Source organism: Scardinius erythrophthalmus, assembly GCF_964197995.2.
Source record: "Scardinius erythrophthalmus genome assembly, chromosome: 15".
Classification (NCBI taxonomy): domain Eukaryota; kingdom Metazoa; phylum Chordata; class Actinopteri; order Cypriniformes; family Leuciscidae; genus Scardinius; species Scardinius erythrophthalmus.
Genome location: NC_138235.1, coordinates 23,599,927 through 23,627,392, shown reverse-complemented (window position 1 = coordinate 23,627,392; position 27,466 = coordinate 23,599,927). Strand labels below are relative to the sequence as shown.

Below are 27,466 nucleotides of genomic sequence, written 5' to 3'. Positions count from 1 at the left end.
TATTTTTATTTTCTGTTCAATTTGTTAAATTATGTACAAAATGATTGTGATTGAAATTACGCTGGAGGACATGAAAAAAAGGGGGGTTGCTTACCAGATGAGGCCTCACCTGAGGGAACTGTACTTCTGTCACACACACCGTCCTTCAACAGTTTATCCCGAATCTCCCAACTAAACATGCCGGGATTTTCGCGCTTGTATTCTTCGATTCGTTTTTCCACGTCAGGTGTTGCCACCTGCTTTTATGTTTGATAGAAAAGGAGAGGAGATACAAAGAGAATGGAAAAATAGAAAGTGTGGGTGAAGAGGAAAAAAGAACAAATTTTAGAACAAATTGTAGCCTAGCCTACATAAACGTGCTCAGTGTAAATATCCTTTTCTTCCTTCCTTCTCAAACGTAGGTTTTAAAATGAAATTATTCATAAGCTAGACAAATAAAATGCACAAAATACAAAATATGCAGCTAATAATAATAATAATAAACTTACTCTGGGTTTACTTCCTCCTATTGCTCCAGGACGGATCGAACCAGTTTCTTGATACCGGCAGAGGATTTTGGACACACAACCGTGGGAAACGCGAAGTTGTCTGGAGATCACGCAGGGACGGATGCCGTGGTGAGCCATTTCAACTATTTTGTGACGGATATGATTTGGCAAAGGCCTGCCATTGATGAAAACTCCGCCAAGCTGATTCACTCGACCTTGACCCAGAGGAGTTGAAACTGCAGTAGAGAAATGGGAATTAATCTAACTTTGGCTAGCTATGACTAAGAATCCAGACATACATTTTCCTCTCTTTTTTTCGTCAAAATGCGTCAAATAATAGGCTGGTTATATATAATAAATAGTGTACTTGTATATTTGATAGGCTATACAAATATATCAAATAGCCTGCACGAGAAGCACTTTGTACTATAATGGAATCAAATTTTTTTGTTGAAATCTGTCTTACAAAAATACAATAACAAATAATTATTTTTTTTATTCTTCTAATTAAAAAAAATGCAAATAAAAATAAATTGAATCAACTTAATGCTCTTGCTATTTCTTGACAAGCTGTTTAAAATTCGCAGTTGTTTTAAATTGTAAATGGTGTTTTCTGTCAATTACTGAAAGAAAATCTACTAGAGAATTTTGCATTTTATGTAATTTCTCTTGAGTGGTCCTCTCGACCTGCATCATTATTCGCATGTTGTTCAAATTATTAGTATAGGCTATAATTCTTTGTGCATTCTGGATTCACTTGCGCCACTATAGATCACGTCAACAAATACAGTGACGGGTATGGCTTAGATTTTAAAGTTTTATTTGAACCACTTTAATACGATCTTTGCCAGTAAGAAAATGGCCCTGAGGAAAAAAAAAAATTATTCTGAAGCACTGAATCGCACGCTGATCATCAAAATGTAAAAAAGCCACAAAAAAGGGGGAAAAAAACTTTCAGAAGCGAAATCTCGGACATTTGCGTTCAGCATCTCAATACATTCGATCATTTGGTACACTCGCAAGTGAAAATATAGGCCTAGGCTACACTTTAAAGTATTTAAAAAAAAAGAAATTTTGACTAGAATAGGCCTAAATCTGTATCTTGCAGCTCTGATATTGTTTGCAACAATTAATTACAACAAAAGAAGGTATGCTACCCTACACCTGTCCAACCAACCTTCCAAGGGGAATCCAGTGCGGGGATAGTTCTGTCCCGGAGCCGGTCGCATCATTCGCGGTACTGTTCCCGGTAAAGATGACATTCTACTATTAACAAATGACGAGGCACAGTAAGGCTGATGATTAAACTGCGAAAGCAAGTCCAGACTTGTTGATGAATGTTTCCTTAATAACTAGAAATGCACTTAAGTCCTCTTTTCAAAAAAGGAAAAAAAAAAAAAAATGATATCCAGCCAGACTATCGATGGGTTTGTGAAACCTCCAAAAAATCAAACAAAGATAAACACTGTCGTTTCGTGCGGAGGGGGTCATGAGCCAAATAACTACCGCAAGAACAAGATGCAGCGCGCGCCAGGGAGGGGGTACTCCAAACGCTCTCGAGTGAACAAAGGTTACTTAATTCTTTGCAGTGTTTTCTTAAAAGGTCTGATAGTTTTGGATGACAAAGTCTGCTTAGGGGTTGGGAGTAGTTGAAGTGGATAACTTTAGCGCGCGGTGTAGGAGGGGTGTCGCGCGCGCCGATAGGCTCTCGCAGTCTTCTTTTATTCATGTGGGCATGGAGGGGAACAAGCAAGTTTTTTTCGACCAATCACAAAAAGCACAGGGTAAGACAAACACGCACGAACACGCGGAGTGCCCAGCTTTTCATTTACTCCATCAGATTGCCTTTGAGCAGAAAACAATGCAAACATTTGATTGATCGCCTGCCATTTGTTGACAAGGGCTAAAAGTCATAAGCTAATAAAGCAGCACTTGTTTAGATACTTTAAAAAAATATATAGATAAGTGTGTTTTGTTCATTCATAGTGTCAGTATATTTACAGCCTACTTGGCCTTTCATTCTAGGTTTTCATTAGGCTCATGTTAGTTTACCCAGTCCGTCGAATAAAATAAATCTTGTGTCTGTGCTAATTGAATTGTTCTGTTTTACTGTAACATAAAACCTTTAATTAAAGTAGCCTACAGATAAGCTAATAATGTTCCCGGTAGGACTTGAACGTTCAAACCGGGAATTGCCTATAAGCACTGCAGCATATGAGTCGTTTTTAATCGTTTTACATTAGACATCACGACTGATAGAAAACCCAAGGAAAAACGTATTATAGTTTAAAAACAATGAGCAGAAACTGAACACAACAACACTAAACGAAAACGACAATTTACAAAAATAAGACAGGCCAATAATTCGTATTGCGGACAAGAAAAAAATTATCGTGAACCTCTTTTAAATGGCAAAATTATCAACTAAATAGTGTTCCGATTAAACGATGAAAAAGAAAACAAAGCAATTGTTTTTTTAAAACGTGTAAGATTTTTCAATAATAAATCATAACCACATTATGATGCTTAACATTAGTAATTTACAGTCAAATAGCAACAAACATTCCATTACATTTTATATAGGCCTACTGTTTATATAATTGCATAAATGTGTTAATGGTATCTTTGAAAGTTATATCAAGTGTCTCCTGAAAGTTCTTAAGTCCTTGAATCAGATATGATTCATTATCATAAATTCTTCCATGTCTATGCACATACATTGACAGTTCAGCCTTCTTCTTCTTCCTCAAATCAGGGAGAATAGCATTGAATTATAACGTTTAATGTCCCTGTGATTAACCTCTGCCAATTAGCAGTGAGTGTTTAGGCGTCCCATGTGTGTGCAGGAACATTATAATTCAACATAAAGAACAAACATGCAGTAATGACTTGAGAACTTTGCTTTGATGTCAACAATGGTATCGTTCATTTGTGTGCATTGCTGTTAATATATAGGTATAGTTCCACATGACTAAGCATGTCACATCCCAAGGGACCAGTAATGCCTTTGTGGTCTCTTAAACAGACATGGGAGTAAAGCAAGAACTCCTGTTGCCAGGAGTTATCTTCACCATATCAGTCTATGAAGAGTGAGGAGATTAATCTAGTGTCTACTACTTTAATTGTGGCAGAGGTGTATAGAAGACATAGCCTATACTGTCTGGGATCATCATCACTAGACACTTGCTTTAACGTGTCCCTTCATTTTTTACATCGCTTCTATGGCCTGCATGGCCCATGTCAACATGTTTTATGTTATTAATTAAAATGTGAAAAAAAAATAAAAAAAAAAATACAAATGCCATTAAAAAAACACACATTTGGTTTACCAACACAGTTATCAGTTTAGTGAACAACGTGTAGCTATGAATGGAATACAAACCTAGACTACAAAATAGATTGAAAAAGTCTCACTTTAGTTTTTTCCAATTACGTTCCATGTGCCAGCATTAAATATAATATAAAAATGGTCTGCAACAGATATACAACACTGTAAAAAAAATTATATGATCAATAAGTGATGACAACATATGTTTTTAAATTACTTTAATTCATCAACATAAGTTAAGAAATTTTCAACTTTTTTTATAAGTTATACAAGATTCAACTCAACAGTTTAAGGTGAAATTACTTAAACATCCAGGTTGACTGTAGGCTACTTCAAAATTTAAGGCAGCAACTTTTTTACAGTAAGGAAACACCACTTGCTGAAAACTATATTTCCTCTAGACCCTTCTTTCTCCAATCATACCATATCCACACGACATGTACATACAAATGTATGTAGATTCACACGTGGCCATTGTCTTCGTCATCGAATGACATAAAGTTTACCACTAGATGGCGATAAATGACCAAATATAATTCCTCAGGATTTTCTCAGATTTTCACTTGGATTACACTCAGTTTTAGTTTAAATGTCCTATGATGTTCAGCATACACAGTCAAGCAAAAAGTGCTGACTTCATAACATATACTGTATATGGTTCTGTAATCATAGTTAACCATTCATTTTATAGTTAAATTCTTTAATCATAAATATATCTCACAAGTTTTGTTTTGTTGCCCTATATGTACAGTGAGAAGAAGAGCAAAGGAAGTGAAAGTGTGAATACAAGAGAATGAGAGAGAGAGGCTGAGGGAAAGAGAGCAGGTGCACCAGAGCACACAAAGCCCAGCAGACTAAGGTTGAGTTCCATATGACACTTTTAGCATTGGGGCAGAATAGCATTCCAGCTGGAAGCATTTAAGAGTGTTAAATCACTAGCTTGGTAATGACATTTTGTCCCCATACATCACAGAAAGCGAGGGAAGGAATGTCTGTCTTTCTCACAGGCATTCCTACCCATTTCCACAGCACAGTAGTGTAGATGAATGTAGAGATACTTCAAAATAACTAGCAAAACAGATGAGGTCTGGTGCAGCTTTTCACACCCTTTTTATTTTACTCAGCTGCAAATAACAAATCCAGTCTTTAGAGGTATACTATTAAACCATAATTGGCTAAATTATGCAGCACTGTATGGGGTCAGTAAGATTTTTTTTTAAATATATGAATCCTTATTGTATAATAATATTCAATATATATAATTGGCTACTACTTTGAAAATATGCATTCAATTGTTCAAAAGTTAAATGGTTAGTCAACATTTGAAGTGGATCAAAAGTTCATCAAGGTTGTCCTAAGACAAGAACGGGTATTCTTCAAAATAGATGTATAACTTTGTTGAAAGGTTTTGATCCACTTCACTTAAATGACAATTAATAGGTAATTTTCATTGCCATTTAAGTGAAATTATTGAATTTAAATATACGAGCTTGATAAATATGACCATTGTAGAAGAAAATTTCAGATGGAACTTAGAGGCTTTTGCATCTGAACTCTTCATATATATATATATATATATGTATGTATATCAGCAAATCAGCACATTAGAATGATTTCTGAAGGATCATGTGACTCTGAAGACTGGAGTAATGATGCTGAAAATTCAGCCATCACAAGAATACATTTCATTTAAATATTAAAATAGAAATGTTATCTTAAATTAAGTCAAGTCACATTTATTTATAGAGTGCTTTATACAATATAGATTGTTTCAAAGCAGCTTTACTGTAATTACAGGAAAATTATGCATTTCGATTGTTGTTGAGCTGAAGTCAGTTCGGTGTTGATTCAGTTCCGTTGTAAAGATCATAAATTATTAAATTAGTTAATTTCATAAAGCAGTTCTGCAAAAAAAAATATTTCAGCGTCCAGCTCAATTCAGTTCTCATACAACAGCGTCAGTACAGTCAGATCAATAATATTGTTGAATATCACATAACTGTACACAATGTTACTGTACTATTGATCAAATAAATGCAGCCTTGGTGAGCATAAGCATAATAAAAACATTAAATATCTCACAGACAGACATTTGAATGGTAGTGAAAGTCATAAAACATATTTTTAGGCAAAAACAGACAAATCAGATAAAAAAAACACGAAAATAAAAGGCTTTGAAATAAGCAGAACTAATACCTCATCACAAGCATGTCAGTCAGTCGATTTTTGGAATACTGTAAAGTACGGTTAAATTGAGGTACACAATGAAGAATGCCACTATTTTCAAACTACCACACATTTAATCCAAAAGAACTGTTACTTTAAAATTCAAACATTACACTGTATTTGAATACTACAATACTGTCTACACTGTATTTGAATACTACAATACTGTCTGTGGTTTTATTCTCTTGCAGGTACAACTCTCATCTTACAATAAAATAATGGAATTTTAAGTTTGGTGCAATGGCAGATTTATTCTTCTTTATCCTTCCATCTTTTATTCAGACATAAAATGCACCATGAAGGCTCTCGTATACCAAGCATGTGATCTTGTCATGGAACACCAAACCACTGCACTATGAACTCTTGTGTCTCGTCTTCTGCCATGATACCTCCCCAGCTCCCCTTTCATGTGCTGGTGAGTGCTGTGAAGTCTGACGGGGGGCATGTGTGAGCGTGAATAGGTCGTGACCAGGAAGGTCATGCTGCATGGAGAGTTTCTTTCTCCATTAAACCTGAATACACTGAGACTATTAACAACATACAAATCAGGGGTCATGGGCAGGCTCAGTAACACAGCTGATTTGGAATCACTTTGTGTCACTCATGACTTTATAAATAATATCATGTTGGTATTGGTATCATGTTGAGGTAATTGACCCTAGATGAACAATCAGTGCATTTGACATATTTTGGACTCCTGCTAGATATATTGTAAATTGGGACAAGTTACAGGCTTATTTGGGTCAATGACTCATCTGAGTGTCCATGGAGAAGTAAAAAAAAGGAAAAATCACCTAAAACTGTAATGCACAATAAAGGTGCTCCAAGCGATGTCACGCGTTTTTTAGGCCAAATTTTTTTTGTAACATACAGCAGACATCTCCTCACTATCCGCTAGTTGCCTGTCCCCTGAACACACTGTAAAAAAACGCGGTCTCTGTAGACAGCCCATGCTCCATAAACAGCAAGAAAAAAAACAAGCCCAGACTGGACCATGAAACATAACAAACAGTGTTCCAGCCAATAACCGACAAAAATTATTTGGGGGTGGGGGTTGGGGGGTTAGTGAGCTAGCCTCCATTTTGTTTGACAATACTTTGAACGTCAACAAGAAGTGACGTCACCCAACATCGCTTATAGAGCACCTTTAAGTTTATGGGTCAATGACACATCAGTGACACATAATCCACAAAAGGAAACAAAACAAAAATCAATATGGAATAAAAAAAATAAAAAAACTTTTATACCTTTTTAAGTTTCAAAATGTCATGTGGCTTAACAATCAAGGAAACAATCTTATTTTTCAAAAAACATTTGTTTAAAGCAAAAAGTAATTATTAATTCATAAATCTATAATACGCTTTAGGGTCACACCACATGATATACCATCAGTTTATAGATTTTATTTATTATTTCTTTTTTCACTTTTAGTAATTTAGTTGTTTTCAACTGATAATAATAAAAAAAAAATTTCTTGAGCAGCAAATTGCAGACTCCAAACTTATGAACAGTAGTGATAGTCATAAAACATATTTTTAGGAAAAAACAGATAAATAATAAAAGGCTTTGAAATAAACATAGAACGAATACTCCATATCGCTGTAGACTAGCTTTAATAGCTTTTTTGTTCATTTAACATTTAAGTCACAAAAACGCTTTATGTTTTTAGATTTAGTTAATGATATAATAACCCTGCACTACATGACATTTTGCCACCTGAACTAACCTTGATTTTTTATATTTATCTTTTACAGTGCTATGCATAAGTTTAGACACCCATGCTAAAGTTGAAAAAGAGGAATAAAAAATCTTCTTTTGGAAATTGAACTTAATGCCTTAATTTAAAAAAATAGGAAAAATCCAACCTTTAAGGACACCAATTTTCTTTGTGAATGAATAATGTGTCGTAAATAAATAAATGTTCTTCCTTAAAATACAGGGTGCATAAGTCTGGACACCCCTATGTTAAATTCCCATAGAGGCAGGCAGATTTTTATTTTTAAAGGCCAGTTACTTCATGGATCCAGGATACTATGCATCCTGATAAAGTTCCCTTGGCCTCTGAAATTAAAATCATCACATAGCCTTCACCATACCTAGAGATTGGCATGGAGTACTTTCCATAAGATCATCTCTCAATGCAAATCAAACCAGCTATTAGGCTAACTGAAATAAAACCATGCCAATCTAGGTCTATGTGATGATGTGGGGCTATTTTAATTCCAAAGGCCAAGGGAACTTTATCAGGATGCATAGTATCCTAAAAAAAAAAAAAAAAAAAAATACTTAAAAAAAAAAAAATCTGCCTGCCTCTATGGGAATTTAACATAGGGGTGTCCAAACTCATGCACCCTGTATTTTAAGGAAGAACATTTATTTATTTACGACACATTATTCATTCACAAAGAAAATTGGTATCCTTAAAGGTTGGATTTTTCCTAATTTTTTTAATTAAGGCATTAAGTTCAATTTCCAAAAGATGATTTTTTATTCCTCTTTTTAGTCAACTTTAGTATGGGTGTCTAAACTTATGCATAGCACTGTATATTAAGAGACTTATTGACCTTGATAGTCAAAATAGTATGTTAATTGACTTAAATAAATACTGAGAAAAATGTTATGGTACAATATGATCTGAGTCTCTTCTGTGTTTAGCGGTACGGTGAGGGGAATCTAGGCCTGAATGGGCCGCTCAGTAGAATGAGAGTGGAGGATATACCTCCTCTAACAAGACATGTCTCAAGCTTTATCAGCATGTGATAGACTGGTTGTTTTTTGCCGTAATCAGTTTGTCTGGACCTTCCCAGAAAATGTCAGAGAAGAAAGAGCTCTGTTTCATGTAGATGAAAGTAACATCCCCAATTTTACATGCTGCCCCAATTGGTTTCACTAAATCAATCTGAAAGACTAGGGCATGCAGAGAATCATTTGATGCCCCTTGTGGCTCTCCTAACTGTGACTTTTGCCCCTTGCGTGTGTACTTGCTCTTTTAAACTTTTATGGAAAAAAAAGAAAACGAGGGCATTAAAAGGGTGTATGATATTCTAGTGTCCAAGTTTTATCAAATGATTTGTAAGTTCCTGTTTGAAACATGCGACCTATTCCTCAGCTTTACCACTCAAGTTCCTTTCTAAAAGGCTAAGACAGAAAAGACAAGAACCTTGATGTTTAATCTATTCATTTCACAGATTTTTTTTAGTCAATGTTATATTTTTTATGATTAAACATGTAGAACTCAAGAGTCATTTCAGTCACATAACATGCCAGTAACAATGATAAAAGAAAAAAGTGATTGTTAAACTAAATCAATATGTCTAGAAAGCCTAAACATTGATTTAATCCTCATTTTTACCATAATTCGTCTGACCTGTTTAAGGCATGCCAACTCACTCATAGACAATGAATCCAATCAAATTACTCTGCAAAATTTGTCTCAATTTGGTGTCATTCACTGTTCAGTAGCGTGGAGGTTACAGCCAAACACTGAAACACAAATATTAGTTCAATTGATAATCCAATTGAAGAAGAACATTTCCAAATCCCCCAAAACTCAAGAAGGCCTTAGTTCATATTTTAGAGATGGGAGTTATGGTAGATGCATTTATAAATATCTAAAAATGACTTTAAGTTAATAAATAAATATTTTACTATCTTGAATGACCTTAAATTGAATTCTGAGAAATCAGTCAGGATTGTAAAATAAAATAAAAAATGTACAGTCTTGACTCACCTTAAAAATTGTAAATGTGAGATATTTGGCTCCGAGACAGTGAATAATCCCACCATTCAATACAAAGTGTGAATTTTCATTTGTTTGCACTCACAACTAATCACAATCATATTCGTAACATTGTAAAGGCAGAAATCACCAGATGCAATGTGAATATAGCAATCAGACAGGACTCATGTGTAACTTTTGCGAACAAGCCAACTAAACACACAGTCTTGTGTTTGCGCAGGCGTTGTAAACATAGCTAATTTAGTATGGTGGTGTATTTTTTGCGCTTTTCAGGGTGTTATCAGGTCATCCCAGCATCTCGAAGTTGTTTGTTCATAGATGATTATGACTGGAACAGACAGCCTTGGAATCCAGAAGAGCATGAGACCTTCATGTGGGGCTGAGCCACCTCCGGGATCAATGTCTGCATTTTGTTGATCAAGAACTGCAGATCCACCATGCAAGATGCATTTTGTTTGCTAAATAATTATCTGAAGTCTCTATTCATTTGCAGATTTTTCACACACAAACAGAATGCATGATAATGACGTTGTATGGTTGAATAACATCTTCAGTCTTTATTTGGCACAATAGGTGATTAACATAGTGAGATGGCTTCTGGTGCTTCTCTATTTACTGCATGCTTTGGCTTTGCTTTATTTGTATGTCTTAATGTCAATTTCCCACTAAATAAGAGTGCAATGTAGAAATATTTTAAAGTATTAACAAGTTTGAAATGATTGATGCATTGGCAATTCAAATGTGACTATGCCACTGAGTCTATAGGGTCCGCCATCAGTGATGTAAATATAAATGTAATATGTTAGTCATTTTTTAAAGATCCATGTTACATGGACTAAGAGTTGTATGTGCCTTAAAGGGATAGTTCACCAAAAAAAAAAAAGAAAAAAAAAATTCTCACCCTCATGTCATTTTAACCATTTTTTAACCAAATATTTTTTTTCTGTAGAACAAAAGATGATATTTTTGAAGGAAAAAAAAATCCACATACAATGTAACCAAACCTGGTTCCTATATATTTTATCTTCCGCAGAAAAATATTCTCTCTTCCCTTTTTGGGTGAACTAGGCCTATCCCATCAATGCTAAAAAGTGTTTGTATTTATTGTGTGGAGCTTGCATGGCCATATAGCTATAAATTAAGTTACATTTGCTATGATTTAACTGTTTTAAGTCTGATTATGTGAGAACAGAAAGAGTCATAACACAGAGTATTAAGTTAATACCATCAGTTTGGCCAATTAGAAATGATCAACGGTATGAAATAGGGCCTAACTATAACATTTGTATCAACAGCACGCTTTGCATTTCAAATTAATTTACAAACTTTATGGACAAGTTGCTACCCGATTTTCACTCTCATTTGTGGCCGACAAATATTGGTTAAAATGTTACACCACTTTTTAAAGAAGAAAGATTTCTGTATAAAACGTAAACAAAGCTATTTCAAATCGTGCTTTGTGAAGAGTTCAACTTTATTAATAGTTGTTCTTTTTAACTGTCTATACCAGGTGCCCAAATTGCCTCAACAACACACATGCCTTGAAGTTTCTATAGCCTACTTAGTAAGACTTTGGTTGCATACACACTTCCCTATAGTAGGCGAAAAACAGTATACTATGTGACCACAGTAGTATGTCCCAATGTCCACACAGTACCCTACTCATAAAAGAGTAGGCAAAAAGTACTCGAATGTCCTACTACTTCTGAAGTGTGCATACCTATTCAAGAGTGTATGCGATTTCGGACGCAGCCCTTGATTAGCTGGTTTAGTCGTGTTTACTGGGGTTGGAGGAGCTAAACTCTGCAGGACAGGGGCATCCAGGAGCAGGGTTGGACACCCCTGCTCTACAGCATGATAATTTTGAACATAAAACAATGTTTTAGCGCCATCTACTGGATAAAGGAAAAATACATAGCACAGTGACGTTGACGAGAGGATGCGAATCTTATTAAACATTACTGAATACAGTTAAATAAGTATGCTTTATTTGCCCGTTCATCTCAAATATATAGAAAAATAATGTGATAGCACAAGAGGTGGACATGCAACATTAAAAATAATGAGGAGGAGGATTGTGTGAGAATAAGTTCACTGATTACTCGACTGAAAATTGTCACACAAAAAAAAATCTATTCATTAATTCATCAGAATCAAACTATTGTTTGGCCAAAAAAAAAAAAACGACCACTTAGTCTAATAATAATCATGTTTTATTTGCCCAAAAGCTAAAGAAAAAATATGTCTGTAACTTTAGTTTGGTATAATATCATTCACAAAAACAATCTAATTTAAGACATTTACTACAACTACATACAAGTCACATCTGTGTACTACCAAGACGTTTGATTTAAGCTAAGGTTATATAGGCTAGTAAGGCTACACTCAACAATATTCCCGTGTGGCACCCTAGCCCCCGGTTTTTCCTACCTTATCATATGTCATGAAGGCTACGTTAAGTGTGGCCTTTCCCAAAAGCACTACGAGCCTAATTCGATCGTAGTCCTTCAAAAGCATCGTAACTTCAGTAGGCTAGACTACTTGAAAACCAACAGCAAATATAAATGCATGGTGAATCAAACTCGTGCACCTGCAGGACAACACCTAAACTTACTCAGTTCGTTTTTCTATGCTGACACCTAGCGGCGTAGATAGAATCACGTGGAATAAATTTTCAGTCATCGATGCAGCAGTTGTAGAAATTCACTTAGGCTATCACCCAGAGTTTTGATTTATTTCAGAAGTGAAAATGTCCAATTACTGTAATTACGAAGATATAGTTTAGCCTTAGACGAATCCCACTGCAACCAATTCTCTTTTCTGAAAACTATACAATATGGTCACCCTAAATAAGTTAATCAGAAATCCCTGTTTACGTGGTAGTTTCTTAATCAGAGTATTTGTCTTAATTGGTTTAATATCGGAATATTGTTGTCCATGTAAACGTAGCCTACTGATTTCAACACAACTAGCTCAGTTAATTAAAATGTTCTTAGAGTGTTTCGCTAACATTCCCATGAAAACAACATTACTGATTGTTTTCTAAACTTGTAAAACATCAGTTTTTCTTTTTTACAAACTTTTTTTTTTCTTCCCAGACAGCTATAGTGTCGGCACAGATCCGGGCCACATCTGGTATGATTCCGCGCGTACCAGATGTAGGCCGGATCTGGACTGACACTATGTGTTGCTGTCAAGGGGGTAATCTTTCAGAAAAAACTGAAGCTTCCCCGGGCGCCGCCATTGATTAGCAGACCATCACCTGCTGTTAGCATTCCATTGACTCCCATTCATTCTGGCGTCACTTTGACAGCGAATAACTTAACATCTGAGGCGTTTAAAGACTCCAATTTGTCCATTATTTATTTCTAAAGAAACACGAAAATGTATAAAAGGCTCCATACCTTGTATCTTACGTTATGGCCCCGTAGAAGCAGTTTTTGTATAAATAGGCTAACAATTGCGTCATAACCACGCGACTCTCTGTCGCACAGTAGAGAAATTACCGTATGGACAGGAGAAGCTCGAGGGCAATCGGGGGGACGTGGAGGCAAAATGACAAAATAATTAATCAGAATACTTAGCAAAAGTTTCTCCTGCTCCTAGCTCATGGACACCTCCTACTCACGCTCTCCGTCTCTGCAAGTTTCGGAAGGGAATGATTCAGATTTCTCTTGGCACAGCTTCTAGAAGGCAGACAGGTTGCTCACGTCACATCTACGTCGTCAAGCTCAGTTTGACTCTGCGCAGTACGGTTAGCCATCAGTTCACGAGTTCACACGTACATGAAATCAGATGTAGTATTTTAAGCGTATTTGGCATGCTGTCCGGGGGAGGTCTCCGAGCTCGGAATTTGGCCCGAACCCAGAGTACTCCCCCTTTTTACTGGGATAGAAACCAGCCGAGAGTGAGGTGATGGGGTGGTGGAGGGATGCTGTGAAACTTGTCATGAGACAGAGGTGAGGAAAGACTTCATTTATACCGGCTTCCTCTTGTGCTGATTGGTTGATTACCTGAACGTGCTCCTCCCGAACTTTGTTACATAAAACTTCATGAAGTGAGTACTTCTAATTGACTTCACTTTTCTCCGTTGAATCCAATGGGGTCGCTGTGTCCATTTCTTTTACTGTCTATGGTTGCTGTCTGGGTTGCACGAACGTTAAGGAAACATTCCATTTTATAGCCTAATCATTCACACATTATGAGAATGTTACTTTTGATTGTTCTCTGACTATTATGGATCATTAGCAACATTAGACAAATGTCAATTCGTTTCAGAATTTTTTTTAATTATCTCATAATTTATTCACCGTCAAGTCATCCTTCAACTTTCTTCTTTTAGCCAAACACAATCTGAATTATATAATAAATATCCTGGCTATTCCAAGCTTTATAATGGAGTGAATGGTACCATATTTTGAAACCCAAAAGAGCAAATCCGTTAACTAAAATCACTGCTTCCGGTGATGGCCACACGAGTCAAGTTCCGGCAGATGACTGAACTCTGTCGTTGGGTGTAGGATGTAGGAGTAGGGTAAGCTTAGGTGAGAGTAGACACCTCTAACGGTTCAAACAACCAGGGCTGGGCGACAAACTAAAGCTCCTCTGACATTTCTCTTCTCTTCAAATTATCGTTCTAGACTTCTAATTTGTGACCGCTGTTTTGTTTTGCTCCATCTTCGTGATACGTCATGCGCCAGGTCAGAGGTCACTAACTCGACTCACGTACGGTCATTACCGGAAGCCAGTGATTATAATTTATAAAGTTAGAAATATGGATTTTTTGTATATATATATACAAAAACACATTGCTTCTCTTCAAAAGGCCTTCATTAACCCCTTGGAGCCGTATGGATTACTTTTATGATGGATGGATGGATGGATGGATGGAAGAGTCAGGATTTTTTTTTTTTTTTTTTAAATATAACTTGTGTGTGGCTGAAAGAAGAAAGTCATATACACCTATGGCTTGAGGGTGAGTAAATTATGGAATAATCTTCATTTTTGGGTGAACTAAATTAGGAAGCCCATTTTTGTGCACACATCACGTTAGGACAAGAGATGGCGCTGATCGACTGTTTCAATAAGGCTCCCCCGAATTCAAAACTCTATTGCTGATGAGCTGTAGATGGCGCAACTTGCTATATAATGGTAAACGTTTAGCTTTCAATTCATATACAGTTTTATTTCTACTTAAACGAAGGCGATGGCCGGTAGTTAGCTATAAAAATCCATGTGCATAGACAAAATTTGAATCATTTGATAATTATGTGGTCACACACATGATCTGGCAATAACATAAGGGAAATGGCACTAATTTTAGTAGTCCACGCCACACCACAAACCCTAGACGACTGCGGTGACTCACTGAAGGCAGCTTTCATTAGAAATCTTCCACTTCTCTGTAACATTTCGCACATTGATGTGGTCGTATTTTAAAGGAAGTGACTCAGGCTGAAGTTCCAAAAGTTTGCCCATCTCATTATAACAGCTTTGAGCAAACAGCAGACATAGACACAGCAATCACAAGGAAACGGATATCACCTCTCTACATATCCTTCATACCGATAAGATGTAGGCGCCAGACTTGACTTGAACAAAAAGAAATACCTGTATCATTCATTGATTTTACATAGATAGATAGATAGATAGATAGATAGATAGATAGATAGATAGATAGATAGATAGATAGATAGATAGATAGATAGATAGATAGAGTGTGTTGGCATCTGGGTTCAGCCCTTTGATAAAACAAGATTTGCTGTGATCTGTAAATTTGAATGTAAAAACCAAAGGTATGATAAACTCAACACACTGCAATTGAAATGATCCAAGAAATCTGTGTACAAATAAGTTACTTTATTTAAATAGTCTGGTGTGAAAAACTACACCAATACTGTACATTTTAGAAGTGCATGTTTCCTCAGCAGATGAAACAAAGTCAGTTAACATTAGAACTCACAGAAAACAGTCATTTTGTTGGATGAACAAAACATAAGTAGCTGAAAACGTAAACAGTTACTGGTCTGAAAAATGTCAAGATTATAACAAGTTTAACCAAAAACCAACAACAAGTGTGCTCAACTTTTGGTGAGAAATACATGAAATACAAGGTCAGGACCAGTCATGAGCTTCCATTTCTTCCTTTCATAATTTTCCTTTGTGATAAATGCTTCAATGAAGCAACTTAATGACAAATGGTACAAAGATACAGCAGAATACCATTCACCAACTACCCACCTACAACCAGTGTCTAGCATTTGGACACCAAACGGCAAGGCAGTGGCATTTCTACCCTTGTAACAGAGAAATGAAACTGCATGTGCCATTCTTTAAAAAAAAATAAAACTAATGGATTAATTTGGGTCACATATTAATGAAAAAAGCAAGCAACGGAAAACAAAACTTTTGGATTCATCTTCTCACGAAGACTAGAATACTAACCCCTGTGCCCAGTCCCTTCCATTTATCACTATAGTAGTACTTGATCATCACACTTCTCATTGCTGTAAAACACATGGCATAGTCCTTGTCTTGGCTTTTAAAATGATCCAATAAATGTTGACAGCTCTTTTAATTATTTGGAATTCAGGTGATCCCTATAGCTAATACTAGTCAGTTGTCATTTTTCAGCAATATCTGAATTTATACTGTTGGTGCATAATTTCTTAAAAAGAAAACCAACATGCACCTTTCCCAAACCATATTACAGAATGGAAAGAGAAAAAAAAAGAAAAAAAAATCATAAGACCAGCTTATACTCAGGTTAGACAGTTCATCCCATTTCTTCATAAAAGGATACTGTACATTCTAATTTAACATACTGTAAGGAAATAGTAAAAACACAACATTGACACCAATACATAGGGCAGCACGATTTGGGGGAAAAATCTAATTGCAATTTTTCGGATACAAATTAAACCATCTAGCTTTTATGGCAGGTTACCTTAAATCTCTTGTGTTGACAAGTCATTCCGCCATTTCGGTTTTATTTTGATTAATCGTGCAGCCCCACAGTAAAAGGACACTTTTAACAGAGTTGCTCTGCAATTTCCAGCAGTGGTAAACCAATTATTTTTGTTTTTCTCTGCGTGTAGTCTGAGGACATAACTGTCCAACCCCTAAACAGACCAGTAATTCATAACACTGAAGAATCAGTTCAGTCAAACAACATATCAGTTTATATCCGGCCTCCCTTATTTCCACTTTAAACAAGGGAATAATTTCAGATTCTAACTGCTCAATCCCTAATAATCACTATGAGTCTGACTCTTTAAAAAACCTCTCAAACTTGTCCAAGTACCCGGGTCGATGAGGGAGGAGGAAGTAATGTGTGCTGCTGACTTTCTTCCCATCTTCCATGATGGGCAGAATACAGGGGCTGCGAGGAGCCGGTAAGCCCTCACAACTCTGCTTGTGTTGAGCCTTACTGACATACTCCGGATAGGGAGCAAAGCTCTGAGTAGGAGGCATTACCCCGTTGATGTAGATCGGGAGACTTTTTGGACTAATGGCACGTGGTATGACCTGAAGGATGGGCTCCCTGGGTGGAACTTTAGGGGGTTTGTCCGTATCGAAGTCATCGGATGATGGCCGCCTGCTGTCCGAGCTCTCGCTGAGGCGAGCGCGGATTGGAGCACGAGGTAGGACTTCGGGTTTCTCCTGCTGGAGGGTGTGGGGAGAATGGTGAAGGCCGGTTGGCCTTAAGTTGGTGGCCTTGAAGGATCCGGCAGGGCCAGAATGGGAGCGATGTAGCCGGCGTTGGTGTCTGTCTTGGTTCTGCGTTACCGCCTGCACCCACTGAGGCTTCACCCCGTGAAGTTTCTGATGTTCCTGTAGCCCTTCGTAATACGCAAAGTTTATCTGACCGTTTCGCCGAAAACTGCGACTCCCTGGCAAGCCGTACTGGAAGGATGAGGTTTTAGGCACCAGACACTGGCTCTCAGAGGTGCTAGAGAAAAACTCCACCTCGTTGTCTTCTGCTTCATCAGAGGACAGGTCGCCTATGTCCGGCAGGGGCGGGAGGGGCTTAGTCGTTCTCCTGGGCGAACAAGGGGGTATGTGCTCATAAACAGACAGTTTTTGTAAGGACGGAACCACCTGGTCTCCCTCTGGTGGATGGCACTGGGAGGAAAACAGCAGCTGTGTATGATTTGGAGTCTTGGGAGACAAACACGGAGGAGAACAGGAGCCAGACGTCCTTCCTATGAAGTAAAAATACAGAAAAGAAATGAGGATTTAAGCTCAGATCAACTACCGTATATCAATGGTGCGCAATGGTGTCATAAACATCATTTAAATTGTTATTTTTCAATGGCTCTATCTCTTGAGATGGATCTATCACCAGCCTCAACATAGGGAGCTTATCAAATGTTTCACTTATCATACTTTCATACAACTTCCTATAACCTTCTGCGCTTCCTGAGAAACATCCGCATCACGCTCCAAGAACAGAGGGTGACCAGACTGTGATATAGCTGATATAATTCAATATCACTACTCACTCACTTTCAAAGCCCACATTTGCAGAGTTTTGCTGATACATTCTCAAGCTGTGATCCATGGACTCCGAACCAAATCCAAAAAACAGCCTGCAAAACACAAAAATGGAAAGCGTCAAAATCTGGTGGCTAGAGAAGAAGGTCTCTCATAATACACGAGTTGGTTGCTTTCACACGCACTTATCCATGGTGTCGTGGTCATGGTGTTGATCCCAGTATGGTTGGGCTGTGGCCATAATGTTTAGAAGAGTGGAGGCTAGTTCAGGCCTGTGGGGGTCTCCACGATTCTTGATCCTGCAGAACTCATAATCCAGCCATGGGTAACCAAGACAGGACTTTTTGCGCTCCACTTTTCCGACGGCAATGGGAAAACCTGCATGGGGGAGGGGGATTATTAGGCCACTTTTTCAGTCATCTTAAAATGGTTATTGTTAATGCAACAGCTTTTTGGTGAGAAAGAAAGACACAGACATAAAATGACCATTACAAACTAAAAGTTAGTTACATGTTTCATTGGCCCTCCTATAAAATGTAAGATGTTTAATATACAGTACTGTACAAAAGATTGGAGTTAGTAGGATTGCATTGAATCGATCAAAGGTGACAGTGAAGACATTTTTAATTTACAAAAGATTTCTATTTCAAATACTTGTTCTTTTGAACATTCTATTTAAAGAGTTCTAAAAAATTGATCAGTTTCTACAAAAATATTAAACAGGACAACTGTTTTCAACATCGACAATAAATAAATAAATGAAGTAGAAGAAAAAGAGGAGATTTATGAGCAAAATTATTTCTGCATATTAAGATTAATCAGCATATTAAAATTATTTATTTTAAATTGTAATTGTTTTTAATTTAAAAAAAAAATGCAGCCTTGGTGACCATAAGATATTTAAAAATACATAAAAATTAGTGCTGGGTAACGATAAATCACGATTAATCGCATCCAAAATAAAAGTTTCTGTTTACATAATAAATGTTTGTGTACTGTGTAATTATTTTGTACAGTATATATAAATACACACATATGCATGTATACATTTAAGAAAAGTGTTATTTATATATATAAAATTGTTTAAAATACATTTACAAATAATGTATAAATATATACAGTATACATGGAAACATTATATATATATATATATATATATATATATATATATATATATATATATATATATATATATATATGAAGAGTTCAGATGCAAAAGCCTCTAAGTGCCATCTGAAATTTTCTTCTAGAATGATCATTTTTATCAAGCTTGTATATTTAAGTTCAGTAATTTCACTTAAATGACAATTAATAGGTAATTTTCAATGCCATTTAAGTGAAATTACTGACCTTAAATATAAAAGCTTGATAAAAATGATAATTCTAGAAGAAAATTTCAGATGGCACTTAGAGGCTTTTGCATCTGAACTCTTCATATATATATATATATATATATGATGATATAAATTAATCGTTGCCCAGCACTAATAATATAAGAAAAAATATAATATATATAAAAATATATATATATTTTTTTATTATTATTAGCAATAATAATATAGCAATAAGGAACTATCACTCTTCAAGCAAGTAATCATTTGTGCGGCCAAAAAGAATCTCCACTCGAAGCAATTAATGTCAATCTAAATCACCCATTTAAACAGGACAAAATCATTACAGAAAGAAAAATTATTGGAAGAAATGCAATTTCTTGTAAAAGCCACATGTGCATTTAGATGAATATGCAGTCTTTCCATTGTTACATGTGAAGGCACATATAACAAACAGCTCAGCTATGAAGCTGCGGTGATGCAACAGTTCCTTAAGACATTACACCAAAACACAATAAAGCATCTGTGCTAGAAAACAAAACCATTCAGTGAGAAATGTGCTGGAATGCTTGGGCACAAGTCAGAATGTAATCAATGAAATACCCATGCAGGCTACATTATGCAACTTATCACATGCTCTGCCTCTGCTTTGCCTCAGTCAGAACCTTGAAAGGCAGAAACTAACAATCGTCAATTCTCCCAGTAAAGACCTCAATGCAGATGCGACGCTAAAGCATAAATGGTTCTTTGTGCGTTTGCGTTGGGGTGAGTGCCTGTGCATTTTCAACATCAGGCAGCTCTTATCCGTGAGGTTAAAGCCCTGCCATAAAGGCATGAAAGAGGTGTGAGGCAGGAGGACGTCACCAGCAGGGCCTGGGAGAGGAGCCAGAGGACGCACTGATCCACTACTCAGAGGAACACCATCAACATGCCAAATAGTACAGTGGTGCAAATTACATCTTAAAAAGTAACACTACAGAAGGACACAAAAATATAGCTTTCACTACAAGATCCTATTTGAACAGAAGTAGTTATTCCTGAGGAGATAAATTCATGTTTTGCTGTCCAAACAAAGTCTGCATTTACTTTGGTTTAATAAAATAAATAAAAATAATATATACACACATATAATATTTTAATACTAATAATTGTGTGTGTGTGTGTGTATATATATATATATATATAGTTATAAATGTATACTAACTACTGTATGACTACTATATCCATACTGATTCTTCCATCCTGAATGGTGTTTGCACATAGACACTTTTTTTAAATGGTGTTTGTACATACATATTTTTTCCATTCAATTATTTTGATACATCACCTTACCTCACCTTAATTAATTTTTTCTCTTAATTTTGTAATTACGTAATAATATATGCAATAATATATCATTAACGCCTATAAGACAACACTCCCTCTTCAGTAATTATTAACTAGAGGTCCTAATCCCCTCCAAATTATTAGGCCTGCTACATGGCAGGCTATAAGCAACAAAGATGAACGCCTACGGGGGGAATAAAAATACGAACAGAAAATATATATGCAGGCCAGCCTACAGAAAGAGCAGGATCATCTGGAGCACGAGGTTGTCAGGCGCACTCGCGAACAGGAGATGATTACTACAGAAGACGTGCAAGAGCTCAGACATCTGTAAATGATAAACCAGGTTACTACTACACGGCACAGATCGTACTCAGGTTGTTGTTGTTCTTGTAAACAGTTCTATGAGTGACGCAGGGCCGCTTGTAAAGTACGAAATTACAGTGCTAATAAGATCCTTCTGATATATGGACAGTTTTCTACATCTATTTCAACACACCCTCTGACAAACCCTTTCTGACTCAGGTGCGACTCATCTCATATCCCGGTCCAAAGAACAACTATAAGCCTATAAGGAGTTGTGAATTACACTTAATAATTTGACATAATTTCTGTAACGTGAACAAAACATAAGTAACTTCAAAATACTTAAAGCTACTTACCGGTTAAATGTTTCGTAGGGTGTGTGTTTATTGCTCTCTTATGTCCAGTATAACTAAACGAGTGCTGTTCGTAATCCAAGCGTATCTTTGTAAAACAGTCACCACAATTTATTATTAAACAAAACGCACGTGTGGTAGAAGATGCAGCCGCTCAATAACTTATCGCTCTCATCATGGAAAGCTGAGAGCTGGGAACTATTTATAAGGACTGCTTACGTCAGACCGTAGGCGCCGCCCACTGTCTTAAAGGGGCCGTTTAGTGCGACCTTGTGACATGCAACACCTCTGGTTCAGATATGTACTAAATTATTTAATACTTAGAAAGATTCCCTGTATTGAAAAATTATTATAAAAACAAATTTCAGTCTCGCATGATAATAATATAAATTGCCAAATAGTCTTTGAGATAAGCTAGCATTAATAGGCCTGCTATTCACATTCTGTTGCATGTTGCATGCATCGACTTTGAGCTTGTTTATTTAATAAAGCCCAAATATGGGCAGTTTTTTTTTTTTTGTGGGATCATTTCCAGAAATACAATTGCGTAACACAAAATGACCGCTTGGTCATTATTCAGTGTGAAATATCAGATGTTTCTCTCTGTAATTTCGGGTTGTGTTAAGCAAGATAAACAGCTCCTATTTACAACTATTTGCAGACATAGTTCATTTTTGTTCATTTTTTAAACCTGTGATTCAAATGAACTGGCATGATGAATAACCATTAAAGAATGAATTTAAAGATTTTTCTGCAGAATTGATCGACTCATCTCTACTCGTTGTCATCGATGAAACTGTGAAACGTTTTAGTTACGTTTGTAAAAGGATGTAACTGTCATAAACATTTCTTTCCAGAAAGATGCAGTTCTTCACATAAATCAGATCAATTATATTAAGAAATGTGAGGTATGCAAAAACGGGGTCACTTTTGGTGAGGCAAGCCGCTTATTTTGCAAACATTTAGTCAGACCACGTCACTTATTCTAGCAAGATCTGGAAACACTGCTCACATCCAAACCGCTGCACGGATGTTTCTTTAAGCTCTCCACATGCACAGGCTGCAGTAGGGAGGAACACGTGGGCATGTCTAGCTGTCATAGCATGTGGGCGTAGAGAGTGGGAGTGTGAGGGTGGAATATTCTGTGGAGGTTCGGTTGCACGTTTCCGCTGGATCTCTTTTCCATTGAAATGTGTGGTTTTGAATCACTGCTCTAGAACGCAAACAACTCTTGAGTCTGAGGCTACAGAAAAGGGTTATACTAACGTGTGATGAATCACGTCCACTGAAGTCACAGAAGGCTTTACATAAGATTGAATAAAACATTCAGACTCAGACATAGCCTACATAGGCTATATTCACTCTGAAGTGTGGATGAATAGCCTAACTCATTCTGACAAATCATGTATGGGAAACAGTCACATTCATTGCTAATAAGAAATACAGCATGCTAACTAAACAGACGAATGTTTGAAGCGTAAATGATTGTGGAAAAACACCCCCCTCAGCAGCCAGTATGTTGATGCTGTGCTGTTTGTGTCCCTGAAGCCTGTGATGATGGTTGAGAGAGGCTGGAGCCACAGGGGGACTGAACTCCAGGGAGAGGGTCAACTCATTTCCTGTCCCTGGTCCCACGCAGCTGCTGGTGTCATACATCCCATGTGAACAGCGTCCTTAGATAACTATATCAAAGTTGACCCACAATTCCTCCAGGAATGTTTCTGTATAATAATATCATTGTTTACAGACAATCTCTATAAAGATTACATCATTCATCACTGCCTTTTGTGATAGGAAGTTTATAACATTTTAAATAAGGAAGGTGACAGGAAATCTAGAAAATATATTTACTCTTTCGTTGTTTCATTGTATGTGATGCCATTTCTTTTTTAATTCGATATGAACACACTGAAGTTTGAACTGTGAATGTTTTGAAATGATCTAATTGGGAACTGATTGTTCTACTCAATCACTTCAACCAACTAATTAAGTATTCTCGTAAGTATATAATCTGCCATTTAGAATACGAGTGAGTCGCTCGAATGGCGGAAGCCATGTTGCGCATCCATCTTGAAAATACATTAGACAAAGAGGGACATACAAGCTTCGCCTTTCGCGTTTTTACCCGCAGTGGCACCGTGACGAATGCGAGAGGGAGATTTGCTCGCGTTTGCCGGCAGATTTGAAATAATACGGCCACCGTAGTTAAAACGCCTTCGGAATGGGAGGAGCTAGAAAGTAATATTCAGTTGGTAGTCATATACAATTTCACCGCTAGATGGGAGTAAATCCTACACAGTGTAGATTTAACAAGATAATGAGACACAGGTGTAAGTAATCAAACATAATAAGTCCAGGCAATGGGTTCTGGGAAATGCAGTTCATGATAGAATAGCCCAGGAGTCAGGAGGAGTGCCCTCTGGTGGAGATTGTGGGCACTCAGGAAGGAGTAAACTAAAAATATTGCTAAAATCAGTGGCTGCATCCGAAATCGCATACTTCCATATAGTAGGCGAAAAACAGTATGTGACAAAAGAAGTATGTCTGAAATCAAAATACTCATAAAAGAGTAACTTCCGGCACGATTCTGAAGTGTGCATTCGATGGACACTTTACAATCCCACGAGGCCATGGGAGAGGCCTCACCCATTTATTACATTTATGAATGGCAGTGAAGCGACGTAACTGATGCTGGTATAGGTCACATGATAATGACAACATGGCGAATATGTCCGGATTGCATTCATACTACATACATTCATACTATATAGAACATACTTTTTTAGCGGTCATCAAGTAATTACTTGTTCAAAATAAGTACCCACTCAAGAGAGTATGCGATTTCGGACGGACCAGTGACTATAACTGTAAAATTATAGAACTGCCATAATGTCTATGTTGTAATCAGTGTTATTTTTGTACTATTTATATACTGTAGCAGTATTTTGAAATATATTTTTAATTCGTTTTTATTTTTATATTTAGCTAATTTTAGGTTTAGTAATTTTGTTATGTGCATTTTTATTACTTTTTTAATATATATTTTCATGTAGATTAAGTAATTTTATTTTAGTTTTAGTAATTTTAGTACTTTGACTTAAAATTTACACTGTGTTCCAAATTATGATGCAAGTGACATATCAGTAGGATTTTACTACAATAACCATTCAGATTTTAGTTTTTTTCAAAAAAGTGTTTGTTTTGTTTTATTTCTCGTTTATTTTTAATATATTTCTATCTTAAATTTTAAGATAACTTCAATCTCAGACAGGTTTAAGTAGTTTGTCAGGTCTTGTGTAAATGGAAAGAGGTTGTTCCACATTATTAAGCAAGTCACAGTTCTCATGCCACATGCAAAAGAACTTTCTGAAGATGAAAAGCATGAAATGGTGCAGTGTCTTGCAAAAGGCATAAAAAATTATAGTTTGCAAAAACTGAATATTTGTGATTGTCAAACGATTTGTGAATGCACAGAACAACCTGGTCAGATAAAGGCTTGTTAAGGGATTTACATAAGAAGACCTGGCAAACTACTTAACAAACTTGTCTGAGATTGATAGTTATCTAAAAAGATATGAGAAACAAAACAAACAAAAAAACACTTTCTTTGAAAAACTCACATCTGAATGTTTACTAAAATCCCACTGATATGTCACTTGCATAACTTGGATCACAGTATAGTTGCCAAGGATTTTCATCTAATATTTACAGCTTTATTTTTTTGATTTCAGCTTTATTTCAATTACTGAAAACGTTATTTAATAGTTTAAGTTTAAGTTAACAATAACAACACTGGCTGTAATGTAAGCATTTAAATCTGAAATCGCATAATATAACCTTGCTAGCAATTGTGAACAGAATCCAACATCATAGTCTTGAGATTTAACCAACTTCCTGCGAAAGCCGTGAACAATAGGCACCCCGTGGGCCTTCTTACAACCCAGAGAAACAGCTTATCTGGAATATTGGGCCTTTCTGGAAATGAGTTGTGGGTGTGTGTGGTCAAAATGAAGTGCTCCCAGGTAGGCGAAAACAGTGCAGAGTAATATCTGAAAACCACAAAGTGTTTCTACAGGAACTCTATATATGAATGCTATCTCCTGATGCAAAATACCAAATGTTTCCACTATTTTAGCCATGCTTATCTGAATCATATTGCATACATTTGGTGTACACGGAGGAATTACATGCAAGGCAAGACAAATGTTTTACAAGGATGATTGCTTTCGGTGCATGTTTTGTCGATTCACAGAGTGCTTCCCTTGACGTACACATACATTTCACCCTCTGTGGATGTTCCGGCTGAGTTCTCCACAACATGAATGATGGCAGCTTGAGAATCCTTTGCATGTTCTCTAGAGAGCAATAGAAAAAGGAACAGCCCGGTGACTGATAGTATTTCCTCTGTCCTGATTATGCGCTCTAGAGATACTCTTTACCTCTAAGAGCAATAGAGGAAAACAACTGAATGGAAATGACATTAGAGCACATGAGGAGATCTCTGGAAATGAGATGTGCAAAATAAATGTTTTATTGCTGTTGTTTTTTGTTAATGCTTAGTTGTTGGTTGCAAAAGACTTTGTTTGGCAGTCTGTCAAATATACCATCACCTTTTCTTTTTCTTTTTTTTTTACCCCTTTTACATGATCGACTTGAGTTAGTTTAGGTGGAGGAACCTGACAGGGCTGTTGAGTAGCTTTCTCTCTTGTTGTTTTAATGGGTCACAGAGGCTCAGATCACCCACTGCATTTTTTCTTATGAGTAAGTCTCTTTGTAACCAAGTGCACCAGTGAGCTTCACTGGAAAGGCAGGGTCATGCAAACACACTGGCTGCCCCTGTCACTCCATAGCACCACTGTACAGCTACACGTCTGTGTATGGACACACTTACACAATGTACAGAATCTAATGAAAGGAGGTCGAATAACTGAGAAATTCAATAATGCCCTTAGATGGATCCACAATTTCCTACTCAGAATACGATCATGACTTTAGAGCCTTATTGTGTTATACGCAACTGTTCAAAAGTTTGAATTATTAGAAAGTAATTAATACTTTTAATCAGCAAGGATGCAGTACGTTTATCAAAAGTGACAGTAAAGACATTTACAAAGTCACAAAAGATTTCTATTTTAATTTTTTTTTTTTGTTATTTTTAACTCTATTCATTGAAGAATCCTGAAAAATTGCATAATGGTTTCCTCAAAAATATTAAAGGGATAATTCACTTTGAAATTAAATTTTGGTATGTTTTAGCTTACCTCAAGGGCATCCAAGATGTAGGTGTCTTTTTTTCCGCAGTAGTTTCAATTTTGATATTTTTAGGTCAAACCGTTTTTGTCTGTCAGTCGTATAATGCAGGTCTATGGTCACTGTCTCAAAGAGACAAAGTCAGAGTCCAAATTAAAACAATTCCCCATCGTCTAAATTAAACAATTCCCCATCATCCAAATTAAACAATTCCCCATCGTAAGCACACATTGATGGCCTAAGACACGAAACGAGCAGTTTGTGTGAGAAAACGAACAGTATTTATATAGTTTTTACCTCTTGTAACACAGCCACGTCCAAATGATCTGAGGGCGCGAGCGCATCCTGGTGTGTGACGTGTGCGCAGACTGGTGCATAGATATATACACTAGATGTTGCCTTGTCTTCGTTCATTGGAACGAATGTCTTTAAGGCGACATCTAGTGTATATATATATCTATGCACCAGTCTGCGTACACGTCACACACCAGGATGCGCGCGCACCCTCAGATCATTTGGACGTGGCTGTGAATAAGAGGTAAAAACGATATAAATACTGTTCGTTTTCTAACATAAACCGCTCGTTTCGTGTCTTAGGCCATCAATGTGTACTTACGATGAGG

At 36.6% G+C, this 27,466-nt stretch overlaps 2 protein-coding genes across 3 annotated transcripts in view; both read right to left on the bottom strand.

The window, feature by feature from the left end:
• The window catches only part of pax7b (paired box 7b), a 59,785-nt gene extending 57,890 nt beyond the window's left edge, over positions 1-1,895 (bottom strand). The window contains exons 1-3 of one of the 2 annotated variants that reach the window (XM_081387653.1): positions 1,666-1,895; positions 489-724; positions 95-239 (exon numbers count right to left, since the gene is read on the bottom strand). In XM_081387653.1, the coding sequence (XP_081243779.1) occupies positions 95-239; positions 489-724; positions 1,666-1,750 (466 nt within the window). In that variant the 5' untranslated portion in view covers positions 1,751-1,895. The remainder of the gene's footprint in view (positions 1-94; positions 240-488; positions 725-1,665) is intronic. The other variant, XM_081387654.1, reaches the window with a different exon arrangement.
• A 13,730-nt stretch (positions 1,896-15,625) lies between these two features.
• Positions 15,626-21,771, bottom strand: errfi1b (ERBB receptor feedback inhibitor 1b). Its single transcript, XM_081387235.1, has 4 exons — positions 21,597-21,771; positions 18,463-18,655; positions 18,290-18,372; positions 15,626-17,985 (listed from the first exon to the last, which is right to left on the bottom strand). The coding sequence occupies exons 2-4, from the start codon at positions 18,516-18,518 to the stop codon at positions 17,039-17,041; spliced, it is 1,086 nt and encodes a 361-aa protein (XP_081243361.1). The 5' UTR covers positions 18,519-18,655; positions 21,597-21,771; the 3' UTR covers positions 15,626-17,038.
• Between the last annotated feature and the right edge of the window lie 5,695 nt (positions 21,772-27,466).